The sequence below is a fragment of the Brachyhypopomus gauderio genome, chromosome 3 (genome assembly GCF_052324685.1).
Source record: "Brachyhypopomus gauderio isolate BG-103 chromosome 3, BGAUD_0.2, whole genome shotgun sequence".
NCBI lineage: Eukaryota > Metazoa > Chordata > Actinopteri > Gymnotiformes > Hypopomidae > Brachyhypopomus > Brachyhypopomus gauderio.
Window position 1 is genome coordinate 10,382,611 of NC_135213.1, and position 12,706 is coordinate 10,395,316.

General features: G+C 44.1%; 1 protein-coding gene across 1 annotated transcript in view; it reads left to right on the plus strand.

Annotated features, from left to right (window-relative positions):
* The first annotated feature begins 3,744 nt into the window (after positions 1–3,744).
* tcerg1l (transcription elongation regulator 1 like) overlaps positions 3,745–12,706 on the plus strand; it is an 82,335-nt gene continuing 73,373 nt past the window's right edge. Inside the window, exons 1-4 of the mRNA XM_076999433.1 lie at positions 3,745–4,291; positions 4,912–5,172; positions 7,297–7,443; positions 7,682–7,862. Coding sequence (XP_076855548.1) covers positions 4,921–5,172; positions 7,297–7,443; positions 7,682–7,862 — 580 coding nt within the window. The 5' untranslated portion in view covers positions 3,745–4,291; positions 4,912–4,920. The remainder of the gene's footprint in view (positions 4,292–4,911; positions 5,173–7,296; positions 7,444–7,681; positions 7,863–12,706) is intronic.

Below are 12,706 nucleotides of genomic sequence, written 5' to 3' on the forward strand. Positions count from 1 at the left end.
CTCCCAGACGCAGGACTGAGCGCGTCGGATCCGCCCATCGTCGTGGGTTCGGGGCACTCGGTCCTGTTGGCACCTCGGGACGGGTAGTGCCCTTGGAAGGGGCGTCTGTCACGTTGAGGACCCCGGCCCCTCCCTTTTGGGCGTGTGTCAACGTTGTTTACGTGCTTTGTCTGCGTCAGTGGATATCCGTGGTTAGGGTTTTGTCATGGGATTAATAAGTCTCACCTGTGAATCGTCTCGTGATCACGTGGGGATAATGTGGTTTGTCTATTTAATGTGCGCTCGCGCAGTGTCCTGTGCTCGTTGTTGTCTACAGTCTGCACGTTGTGTACTGTGTGTGAGTGTTTATCGTGCGCTGATTGCGCAATACCTGTTGTAAAAATAAAGTGACTGTGAGCGAACAACCGGACTTGTGTCTCGTCCGTCTCTCTGGCGCCACCGTCACAAAAGCTCTCGATTTACTGGTAAATCTACGTTCAGACTCTTACCTATGGTCATGGGCTCTGGGTAGTGATCAAAATAATGAGATCACGAATACAAGCGTCAGAGATTAGTTTCTTCCGCAGGGTGTCCGGGCAGGTAGAGTCGCTGCTCCTCCACGTAGAGAGGAGCCAGTTGAGGTGGTTCGGGCATCTAGTCCGGATGCCACCTGGGCGCCTCCCTGGGGAGGTGCTCCATTCATGTCCAACTGGGAGGAGACCCTGGGGAAGACCCAGGACACACTGGAGAGATTATATCTCTCAGCTGTCCTGGGAACGCCTCGGTATCCTCCCAGAGGAGCTAGAAGGGGTGACTAGGGAGAGGGAAACTTGGGCCTCTTTGCTTAGGCTACTGCTGCCATGACCCAAACCCGGACAAAGTGGATAACAATGGATGGGTGGATGGATAATGTGAGTTATATTTCTTCAGTGTAATATTCATTCAACGCATCAGCAATATGAACACCTGTGTTTAATTTGGAAAGTAACATTCTGTATAGTTTTGATTCACATGTTCTTGCTGATAATTAACCTGCAACCACTAGAGTTAGAATAAGCCATCAGACACATTTGTGATGTTCGTAGTACATTCCACCCCAGGGCACCTGGTTGATGTTTGTGAACGTGTAGGTAAAAAAATCCCAAAAGCCCTCTGTGGTCCATCAGGAACTCTCATCTGCAATTCCAGATGAATGCTAAATGTCTCCACTTGAAAATTAACCTTTGATTCAGTGTCATGTTTTGTACTGAATTACATGTGATTGCACATTACAAGCACAGATGATTTACAAACAAAAGAATAAATTAATTAATGGAAAAAGCAGAATTAAGATGTTGCTTTGATGTTGCTGCTGGACACTAATTCAGGCAGACTGACCCACGGGCAATCTGGTTCTGATTTAAAGCTCCTAATTACCTTGGTCCGGAAGGAGCCAATCACGACGCAGGGGGCTGTCTCAGGTGAATCACGTCTCTGCCCAAACCAGCCAGGCGGCTGATTGAACAGTGTCTTCGCCTCCTAATTACAAACGCTCATCCATGTTTGAAAGGACGAGCGTCAGGGCAGAGGGTGCTGAGCCTCGTGTGGGTCCTGCCTTGATTTCAGGAGTGGGGATGAGGGAGATGTTGCACTTCAGGGAACACTCAGTTCATCTTCAGCCAATGCTGCATCTATTGCCAACCTTTCTCTCACGTTAATATAGCAGGAAGGCGAAGGTAGGCTACAACTGGCACTGGTGCATGTTGATCACACTAATACTCGTTTAATCAATCGCATAATTAATATTAATAATCAATAATCATGATCAATACCTTTACAAGAGGTCTGTCAGATTAGGAGAAACATGGACTGAGGGATACATTACCCCTTAGCAGCAATAAGTGTTCTGAGGGGGTAAAATAAATATAAAATGAAAATTCTCAAACAGTACACTGATAAAACCACTGATAAAAAAATCCAGCAACCACATAGCAAATTGTAAGTGTTCCAATTCCAGGTGAAACTCTGCATGGTGCAAATAGGACTCAAATCAGTACCAGTGACTTCTCCACAGTGGTCCACAGTGATGTCATTTATATGCACAAAAACACATGCACATTTGTTTAAGACAATGAATCACTGAAGATAACAGTAGACCATAAGAGGAGAATCATGTACATTAATCAGGCAGCATTACACACATGTGTGCGTGCACACACAATTATGTGTGAAGGAGAAAGAGAGCGAAAGAGAAATGCTCAGACACAGAGATCCAGAGAGAGAGAGAGAGAGAGAGAGAGAGAGAGAGAGAGAGCGAGAGAGAGAGAGAGAGAGAGAGAGAGAGAGAGAGAGAGAGAGAGAGAGAGAGAGAGAGAGAGAGTCTTGTACTAATTTAAGGTCGGTTTACTCTCTCTGCACATCTCATTTACAGGGTCTCCTCCACACAGCCAGGCCTGTCCATGTTACATGGTGTAGGCTGTACACACTTACTATTCTACTCTGCTCTGATGGACAGTTTAGGCATGAGGAGACTGCACTTGTCATAGATTGGCTGAAAACAAGCGCACACATGACAACAGGGGAGGTATCATCTCTGTTTCTTTCCTGTTCTGGAGTGCTCTTGTGGACACTGATCCTGCTACACACATGCAACATGTGTCTAAGGGCATAGCGAAGAGAAGGACACCACAGCCGCTCCTGAATCGTTTCAGATGTATGAAGTGCATGAATGCACACACACAATAGTGTATGGATGCACACACACAGCACTGACAGTCACAGACAATTAAGGCTGGCACTGGGGGCAAGGTTGTTTTTGAGGGATTTATTTAAAAACAATCAAGCAAACAAAAAACTTTGTGAGATCTGTCTGTCATGGAGTGGGAAGTGGTGTGGCTTTAAATCAGTGCACTTACACTCTTACTGACCTAGCCAGAACGACACGTGAGCACACTGTAATCAAGTTTCTGTCATGGATGTGTTCAGTTGGAGGGACCAGCTCACAGGGACAGACAGATAATGATTGAAAAGTAGCCAATGGCTGCAGGCAGAATGGGAAAATAAATGCCTTCTGCTGTTATACTCATTATGACAAAAGCATTTTAGTGTTTTGTGTGTGTGTGTGTGTGTGTGTGTGTGTGTGTGTGTGTGTGTGTGTGTGTGTGTGTGCGTGTGTGCGTGTGCACGCGTGTGAGTATGTGCGTACGTAGGCTACATGCATGTTCAAGCGCGCGTGTGCAATAAAGCCCCGTCCTGTGTAAGAAACACTACATTTTAGGAGAACCTTGTCTTGTCCGTTGTGTTTAGGAGTATTTTGGAGCTATTTCACTCACTGTCTGAACACGCCACGAGCAGGAAACTTTAGATAACCTGCACTGCCGGGGATAGCAGTTCAAATTTACCCTCTGGCGGGCTAGCAGGACTGCGCATACAGATGGCAGTTCGTCTGAAATAGGGACCCCTGTTTCAGCAAGATGTCATAGTGTAATTCAGGTCAGCGAGAGGCGATAAAAAACAATCTGACCAATTTGACAAAAAATTGGAAACCTACATATTTCTAGGACGAGTAAAACAATTATCAACCATTTCAAATCATTATCTCCATACCCGTGAGGATAAATTAGCGTATAGTTTTGTTAATGTCTGAACCGATAACAGACAGTGTGCGCGTAATGAAATAATGGATGTAGCCCTGATCAGTCCCATCTGCGCGTTTGTGCACGAGCCCCCCCCGCACGCGCTAGGCGAGTCGCACAGCGGCATATCCGCTCAGAATAGCAATGCACTTCGTGCTGGCGTAGAAGGAGCGGGGTACTTTCATATAAGTTAAAACAAAAAACACGTACATTTAATTCCTTCGATCTGTGCGGAATCTATGGATGGTGACTTGAAGGACATAAAGGCCATAAGGACATAAGTTATTTTAACCCGGAGGATTATAATATGAGTTGAGGTTTATGAAATCTATTTGCACGGCGCGGTGCCCTTATAGGAGTGGCATTTCGGCTGCGGGAGGCGGCGGAGACAGGCTGAGGGATAATCAGAGTGACAGTGAACATATTCTCCAGATTCCCGTGGAGCTTTCTGACAACCCACAGACTGACGGAAGAGCCCTCGAGTCTAATCATGTACATAAAGAGCGCGTGTCGTCCGTGCGCGCGAGGACGGGGAGCAGTCTGCTGTCATTCCGGACACTTTTGAATTTGTTTCGGATCTCAGAGAGTAAATCTTTTCTTTGCACGTTATTTTAAATATATGAACGTGACCGATGCATGATGGATTGAGGAACTAACAGGGCGCGCTCAAGTAAAGGAATCTACGAATCTCATCATTGGTGAGTTTGACGATATGTCCAATTTAGAAACGCGTGAAAATAATCCCGTTACAACTTGTGGAAAAGGATGTGGAGGCACGGCACAGTGCACGTGGAGTGGATTCAAAACCCGACCAGTTCCAATAACTTATAACCGTCCGAACAGCGTTTGCTCGGCGTGTTTCAGTAACGTGCGCATGCTGCAGAATTTGGGAGGTTTTATTTAATAATTTTTCAACACGACAGAGATGTAGCTTCCACGATTTGAACGAAGCTACACTAAGGACGCAAAGCAACTATTTATCTAGAGCCTGAGACGAATTAACGCAAGCTGAAGAGCCAGCTTTTTTTCCTGTTTTTTGGAGGGTTCATTCTTCTGCTTGACTCTAGCGTTTGAGTTCCAGTATACTGCTAGAGAAAGAAGTGCAGTCTTATCTTTTGGCCATGCCAGACATTTAGAAGAAAGCCTTTACACACTCTGGTGTGTCTAACTCTAGTAGTAAGACTTGCTGAAGTGCGTAATGGCCTTGGAGCAATAACACGGACGGGGTTAATAAATTTTTATTGTCTTATGTCGCTGTTCATGTTCATGTTCGCTAGTGTCCGCTCTGTGTCTAACCCGGAGACTGTGCCCGGTATAGGATGTGGGCATGATCCCCGTTCAGCGTGTGAAGGGTCAGCCGCGGATGTGGCAGATGAGCGGGGAGCCTCCTCCGTTGGTGTGGATGATCCCGACCACGAGCGGGCTGTGCGCGGTGGGCTCCGCTCCGTTCCTCCTCACCTCGCGCCCTCCTCCTCTGCTGCACGCCGTCTCCAGCTGGCACTTGTCCTGCGATCCATTTCTGCCGTTAATACGCGCGGCGGATCCAGTCATCAGTCAGTTTCCGCTGCCAAATGTTCAGGTAATGATTGGTTCTCTTGACGGAGTTTGCAAAATGCCATGTTCAGTGTCTATAAAAGTTACGGTTCGTCGAACTCTAAGCAGTTGATTCGGACTTTCATTCAGAAAAAAAAATAGATGTGGCGTGATTGGGAAGCATACAGTCTTCACCATTAGAGAATTGCCTGCATGTCATTGCCTGCGTTTATTGAACCTCATTAAATCTCATTAAGCCTCACATTTTAGCTGTCATGTTCCATAGCTCGGGTACCTCTTTGCGATTCAGTCTAGTGCAGATTCATTCCATTACAGAATGCCACAGAGGGTAATAGACTGACTTTGGACCAGCATTAGCATATTGTCCATTACTTTACAGTTTATGAGTGAGGTTAAGTGGGCCAATAGGAAGGTGTTGAATAAAGAGGGGCAAGCCATTCTTCTCCATGTAGCTCTGTTCTCTGACCACTAGAGGTGTCTTTCTATGACGGATCAATGTACATCACCTCCGGTACCTGAAAAACCGCTAGACATTTAATTTGCATACAAGAAAGAGGGGGAGGATCTTTCCTCTACAGTGACGTAGACATTATGACGAAAGTGTACCAGTCAAAGGTTTATGCCTTATATATTTATATATTTCTGCTAGGATAAGAAAGTGAAAAACTTTAGAGACTTGCTTAGTGCTCAATAGCTGAGTATGAATGAGGGAGAGAGAGAGGGAGAGAGAGAGAGAGAGAGAGATCTAAAAAGTGAGTGAGTACTCATAGAGAGTATATATAGTTTTAACTCTGACTTTCTAGTGCATTACACAGAGCTTGAGGAGAAAGAGAGGGAGAGAGACAAAAAGAGAAAGAGTTGTGAGTGCAGTGAATATAATTTTAGCAGCAACTTTCTAGTGCATGGCAGAGAGAGCTATTGGGCTTCTGATTGACTTACACTGTAGAGAAGGAGAAGATGACTCAGCTGAGGAGAGTGTGTCACAGGTTCCTCTAGGAACCGAGTGTGGTTAATACTGAGCACAGTGGAAGTAGATCAGTGATAGTGCAGAGAACTTACTGCGCTGTGCAGTACCAAAGAGTCCTCACGCCTTCAGCTCAGTATGGGCATAGAACAGCTGAGCAAAGAACATGCAGTCTGCCTACACTGAGCTTATCTGCTACCTGAGGCAGGTGGGACTCTGCGTTAAACGAGTGTGAGCCTGAGGGCTTGAACTGAGAGTCTCATGCATTAGTATTATGTGTTCAGAAATGTTTGTCAAATGTTTAGGTTAAATAGGTGAATGGGTGTTGATACTCCTGTGGTAGTGATCTCATTGATGCATTTCAAATATCTTTGATCTCACTGATCATAGTAAAGAGTTCAGGGTTCTAGATTATGTACAAGGTATGGCAATGTGGGCGTTGGTCATAATCCATCTGCTGCTTCATTCAGGGAATCGTACGCTGTGGAAGAGAGGCCTGGACTGAATACATGACAAAATATGGGATAACCATGCCCAAAAGACACACACACACACACACACACACACACACACACACACACACACACACACACACACACACACACACACACACGTACATACACACGCATGCACGCACACACACTCACACATACACACACACACGCACTTACACACACCATTAGCTGTAGGCAGTACCATGAGATTTTCTGCATTTTCCCTGAAGCTTGCTTTTTGCTCCCGTATTTGTATTAGCTAAATAAAGACCACCTTCACACATTTGTTGTACACTCAACCTACATCGCATAGAGTGTGTAATCTATGCACTTGAAGACTGTGTATGAAGGTGCAATTTTCCAGTAAAAAAAATATAATAAAACCAGCTGATCGCTAACGCCTCACCAAAGGTTATTTAGAGAGAACCACTTTTCAAGAGTATCAGTCATTATTGCTTGTAAAGTGGACTTGCAAAGGCCCTGTCTGTTCCCACATCTAACAGATAACACCCTATTGTGAGTGCATTCATCCCACCAAGGCGCCTGCATTCATGCCAGTGAGGTGCTTACGTTCATATCAGCTAGGGGCTTACCGCACTCTCACACTAACCCCATGGGCTTTCGTGTGTAGAAATATGAATTATTATGGAATTAAACTGAATGACCATACCCTATTTCCTCGGTCTCCCAGTGGGAGGTGCCACCCAGGCCTCCTGCTCTAGGGTTTCAGCCTGCAGCGGGCGTGGACCTGGTGCCCGTGTTCCCTCCCGTGTACCGTGCCGTTCTGTCCCCGCACTACCGCAAGGCCTGGCCGGACAAACGAGTGCCAGACTACAAGGTACAAGTGGATTTCACTGCTGTGGATTTCACATTGGCTGTGGGATTTACCTTTAATTTGAACATAGTTAAAACCAGCAATGTAATTAATAAACAATCATCCATTAGAACAGTAGAGCAACACAGTGTCCTCTTAGCACGAGCACCAGTGCCATATATTACATTAGCTAATCATTAGTCAAACATCACAGAGTGTTTTAAAGAGTTCTTCAACATCTGCTACCTTCTCCTGTTTCTAGGTGTATGTAAATAACGCTCTGGCTCTGGAGACCACCTGGATTGGACCAGAAGAGACGAGAATCTTTCAGCGGCAGGAAAAGCCAAGGTTGATGACAAGCCAAGCAGCGATGAGCATATCCAGGCCGTTGGCTGCCTCCAGGAATTTCCACACTCTCTTTCTGACACCGAGACGCATTTCAGGTAGGAGGGAGGACCTTTTAACTCCCCTGTTCCCATGGCCACAGCTACAGTCCTGCCTTAATCAAGGACTTTATTCTTCAGCCCTTCTATTCCAGACCCTGTTAACAAGTTTTCATTCTCCTGGGTTTAATCCTGTGTTTTAAAACAGGATGTACAGCTATTGGAATGTTGTCAAGCTTCATTATATGGTGCTCATTAAAAAAAAAAAAAAAAAAAAAACGTTTTGGGTTACCATTCCATCTGCATGTTAACGTGTGGGAGGGGAGCCTGCATTATCGGTGCTTGTGAAGTCAATCTGGAAACACTTCACATCTTTCTATGCATAATTTTATTCCTACATGCGTCTTCACTAGCTGATAGAGCAACAGACCCACATACTGTAAACGGATTTTACTGACGGCGTGTGAGGTAGACCCATGAGGAAGAATCTGTTGCCTTACACACAGACCTGAACAAAGGCTCAGAGTATGGCAGACATGAGCAAACAACATCCTAGTGTGTTGTGGGCTGTCTAGCATTAGGAACTGCCCCAGCATCCGACACCCAGAACACCTGCGAGTGTAAGGGAGCGCTCCCCCATAGCAGCCATCCTGAGACAGGTGCTTACGGTTCTGTTGCCCTTATCTGGATGAGGTGTGTGCAGCACCAGACTGAAAATGTAGACTGGCTATTGACCTGTGGGGTCTGGTGTTAAAAGCCCTCTTACGGCATGTTGAGAACAAAAATAATGACTATCAAGTATAGCACACTGTATCAACTTCAGCTTAGAAGGTTAAAACATCTGTGTTTTTCAATCACAGCCATTTATCAGAGGAGCGTCAGTAATTGAACACTGGGCTGGAGTTGATTTTAAATATGCATTTGCATATAGATTTGCATCTAGTGTGTGTTGTGTCTCAATGTGACAAGAGCTATGGCTAAAATGTTTGGTGAATCAAAATAAAGTGCTTAAATGTAGTTAAGCTGTAACTGCAACCTGGCAGACCCTGAAAGGGCAGAGATGTGGATGTCCAAAAAAGCGCTTTCAACCATGAAGAAAAGCTACTGAACAGGTAGAGTACTTTAGATACCACACAGAGCAAGAGAATACAAACAGAACATGCCACCATGAGCTCAGGTGAACCTAGGAGAGGCAACCCACTGGACAATCCAGAACAGCAGGTCACAGCGTGCTAAGATGAACATAAAGTTCTCAGAGCTCTAGAGCAGTTTTATGGAAATGTGTGTTTAGTAGATGCACAGCAGTGTGTAGCCAAAAAAAAAACCTGTTCTCTAATTCCTTAAGGGCTGCAATTATTTAGCATTAATGTAACAGGATGAATGCATTACGTACACAGCTAATGTAAAGCAATAACAGTATTGTGGAGGTGAATCAAGATGCATTGTCACTGAAATAGTTCTTTCTCTGTCTGTCTTTGTTTTTTTCTTCCACTCTCTCTCTCTCTCTGAGGGGTTAGTCTTTGATTGCTTCACGGAGATGGTGGCATGTCCTGCCATTTGCGTTGTAATTAAACAATCAATTACTTGTGTTTGTGATTGAATAGCTGTCAGAGAGGAGCACTCCACTGGAGCCCTGTGGAAGCCAGTGGCTTAACGACCGCATGTGTCTTTCACCACAGTGCTGACAAGCTTGACCTGTCTACACCTTTATCGAATCACCATGCTTATGTTTGAGAGGAAGTAAAAGGAGTTGCTGTGTAAATGGGTTGAGGAGAGAAGAGGTGCTATCCAACACCATGGATCACTACAGACATCTCTGCCTGACACGACAGGCTGCCACAGGGGTCACGAGGTTGAAAGTGAGCGATGGCTTTTAATAGCTGGTTCTGTGGGGCTGATCTCATGGTTTATTGGTCACTTTTCATTCTGATGGCAGTGTTAAACACACAGAACTAAACTGCGTATGTATGTACATGTGTGTTTGTATCTGTAGGTTTGTGTGTGTGTGTGTGTGTGTGTGAGACCATGCAGTCAAATCAAGTTTCATTACTTAAACATGACCATGTTCTCCACTTTAGCTTAATATAAATACAATGAACACATATAATTGTATAATATTTAATATAGTTAAATTATCAATATCATTATCAGTGTTATACCGGTGAACCTCAGTGTGTTCACTTGTGAAGAATGAATTGTTCTTTATGAACATGTTCATGTAGACATGTGATTCTGTGTGCTGAGATACCTGAGAAACATGGAGCTTGCTAACTTGTGGTGAAGGATTGGGTAACTTCTGCAAAACCTCATCACCCTGTGGAGCATTTTAGCAATGGCAGACTCTCCCTTTCTGTGTAGTGTGAGTGAGACATCAATCAGAGAATTCATACATTTTTAAATGCAGATAACATACTAGTAGCATACCAGTGTACTTTTACCATAAACAGAATTTGACAAATAACTCTTATTTAAATCGATGACATTGAAGGTGATGGAATTCAAAATAGTGACTCATGTTACAGTTGCTCGTGTTTTCCTGTAAGGCAAGTCAAATATTAATTTCATTCTCGATATTCCTTAGCATGTCACTTTTCACAGTACATTGTGAAAACATGTTCAAGCTTATATCGCCAGCACCAAACTGTGATGTCCTAAATATTTGATGAAATGGAAATTTCCCAGTAAGCCCATAGTTGTCTCTCAGCACAGACCAGAATAAAACAGAACCAGATGTACAATGGTAAGATCACATGGGGCATCTCATAAAACCACCTCGACCCCATGGTGCCAGAGTACAGAAGCTCTATGGCTCCAAACATTAATCTTCTTCAAAAACTCTTACCCAAGTGCATCCTTTTCTTACGTTTGTTCATAAACCCAAAATATTCTCTCCAGAGATGAGACCATATTTTATCGTCAAACTGACAGCAGCCGTTGAGGACACTGCAGTTATTATGACATCACAATGAGGGTCATGGTGACACTATATGCTGCCTGGTTTAACTCTAAAGATCCTGATGTTCTGGAGACTGCAGTCTTAGCTCTTTAGACCTGGATGGGTATGTGTGTTAGGGTAGGTTCTTCACCCTGCTCTATCACACTTTACTCATCTGTCTAATTACCAAGCACTTTCCCAGCTTTGTGTAGTGGAACCCCAAACATTGCAGTGCTATGGTCCAAATGTACTGCCAGTGAAAAAAAATGTTCTCCATCTGGAGCGAGCATCATAAGGACTGCTCTGTAAGCAGAGGTGGGAGTGTGCACATAAACGTCGGCTTCTTCTGGCTTCTGGCTTCTGCCTTGTGACCCTGTAGCCACAATCTATTGCCCTTATAATTACAAGCTGCAAAGGTTATCAGAACTACAGCTGCTTCTCCACTGGGTGGACTTTGTTTAGAATATGACCCTGTGGCATTTTATGCGGGTTGGTTGTTTTTGATCTGAGTGGTTTGACTCTTTGGATATGCAGGGATACATTGACCTGAAATCCCTACCTCCTTCTGCCTTCTACTTCTGCCTCCTCCTTCTACCTCCCCCTACCTCCTTTTGCCTCCCCCTACCTCCTTCTACCTCCCCCTACCTCCTTCTGCCTCCCCCTACCTCCTTCTACCTCCCCCTACCTCCTTCTGCCTCCCCCTACCTCCTTCTACCTCCCCCTACCTCCTTTTATCTCCTCCTACATTCTTCTATCTACCCTAACTTCCTTCTATCTCCCCCTACCTCCTTCTACCTCCTACCTCCTTCTATCTCCCCCTACCTCCTTCTACCTCCCCCTACCTCCTTCTACCTCCCCCTACCTCCTTCTACCTCTTCTTCCTACCTCCTTTTATCTCCCCTACCTCCTTCTATCTCCCCCTACCTCCTTCTACCTCCCCCTACCTCCTTCTACCTCTTCTTCCTACCTCTCCTACCTCCTTCTACCTCTGGTTTACAAGAAAGGTAAATAAGTCAACATTTAACACACCAAACATATCAAACAATTTCTGTATTGGCATCACATTGCTATTGAAGAATGATCAAAACAAATAAATAAATAATACATTTACTCATAAATCTTGCAGGAAGAGCCTTGTGTGTCCTAATGCTGGCTTTCTAGCAGGCCAAGTAAACAATTAGGAAATGTAAAGTTGAACCTTTTAAACAATGAAGCCTAAAGTTTTCTAACTAAAACATTTCAAACTATAGGCCAGGCCATTCCAGATCATTGATTTCAATAGAATAGTAAATTTTACCTCTATTTATTATGTAAGATAAATATGACCTGTCTCTTTTATGCTTGTGTGTGTGTGTGTGTGTGTGTGTGTGAGTGTGTGTGTGTGTGTGTGTGTGTGTGTGTGTGTGTGTGTGTGTGTGTGTGTGTGTGTGTGTGTGTGTGTGTGTGTGTGTGTGTGTGCACTCTATTTTATGCCTTTTCTGGGCTTTGCATTTCAGCTCACCCTATACCTTGCTGACACTTTTAAAATGTTCTCCTGGGCACAGGAGTCATTGTTATAACTGGTGCACATAGATTTTACTGTAAATATCTCTACAAGTAAACAAACACAGATGATGACATCAGTACTGTCTTCCAATAATGGCAAAATAGTGCAAATTGATCTGGTCTGAATGATTTAAAAAATAATGGTTCAGTGTCATTCTGTTTTAATGACCAGTGTTGGGAACGTTACTTAAAAAAAGTAATTAGTTATAGTTACTCACTACTTGTTCAAAAAAGTAACTGAGTTAGTAACTGAATTACTCTATAATAAAAGTAACTCGTTACCAGAGAAAGTAACTATTTGCGTTACAGTTAAAAAAAAGTTATATGCCAATGAATAAGGATTTTTTTTGAAAAAGCAGTTTTTACAGTGAGTTGAAATGAGTAGATCAGAAAGGTGTTTAACTTTTGATATTTATTGCACATC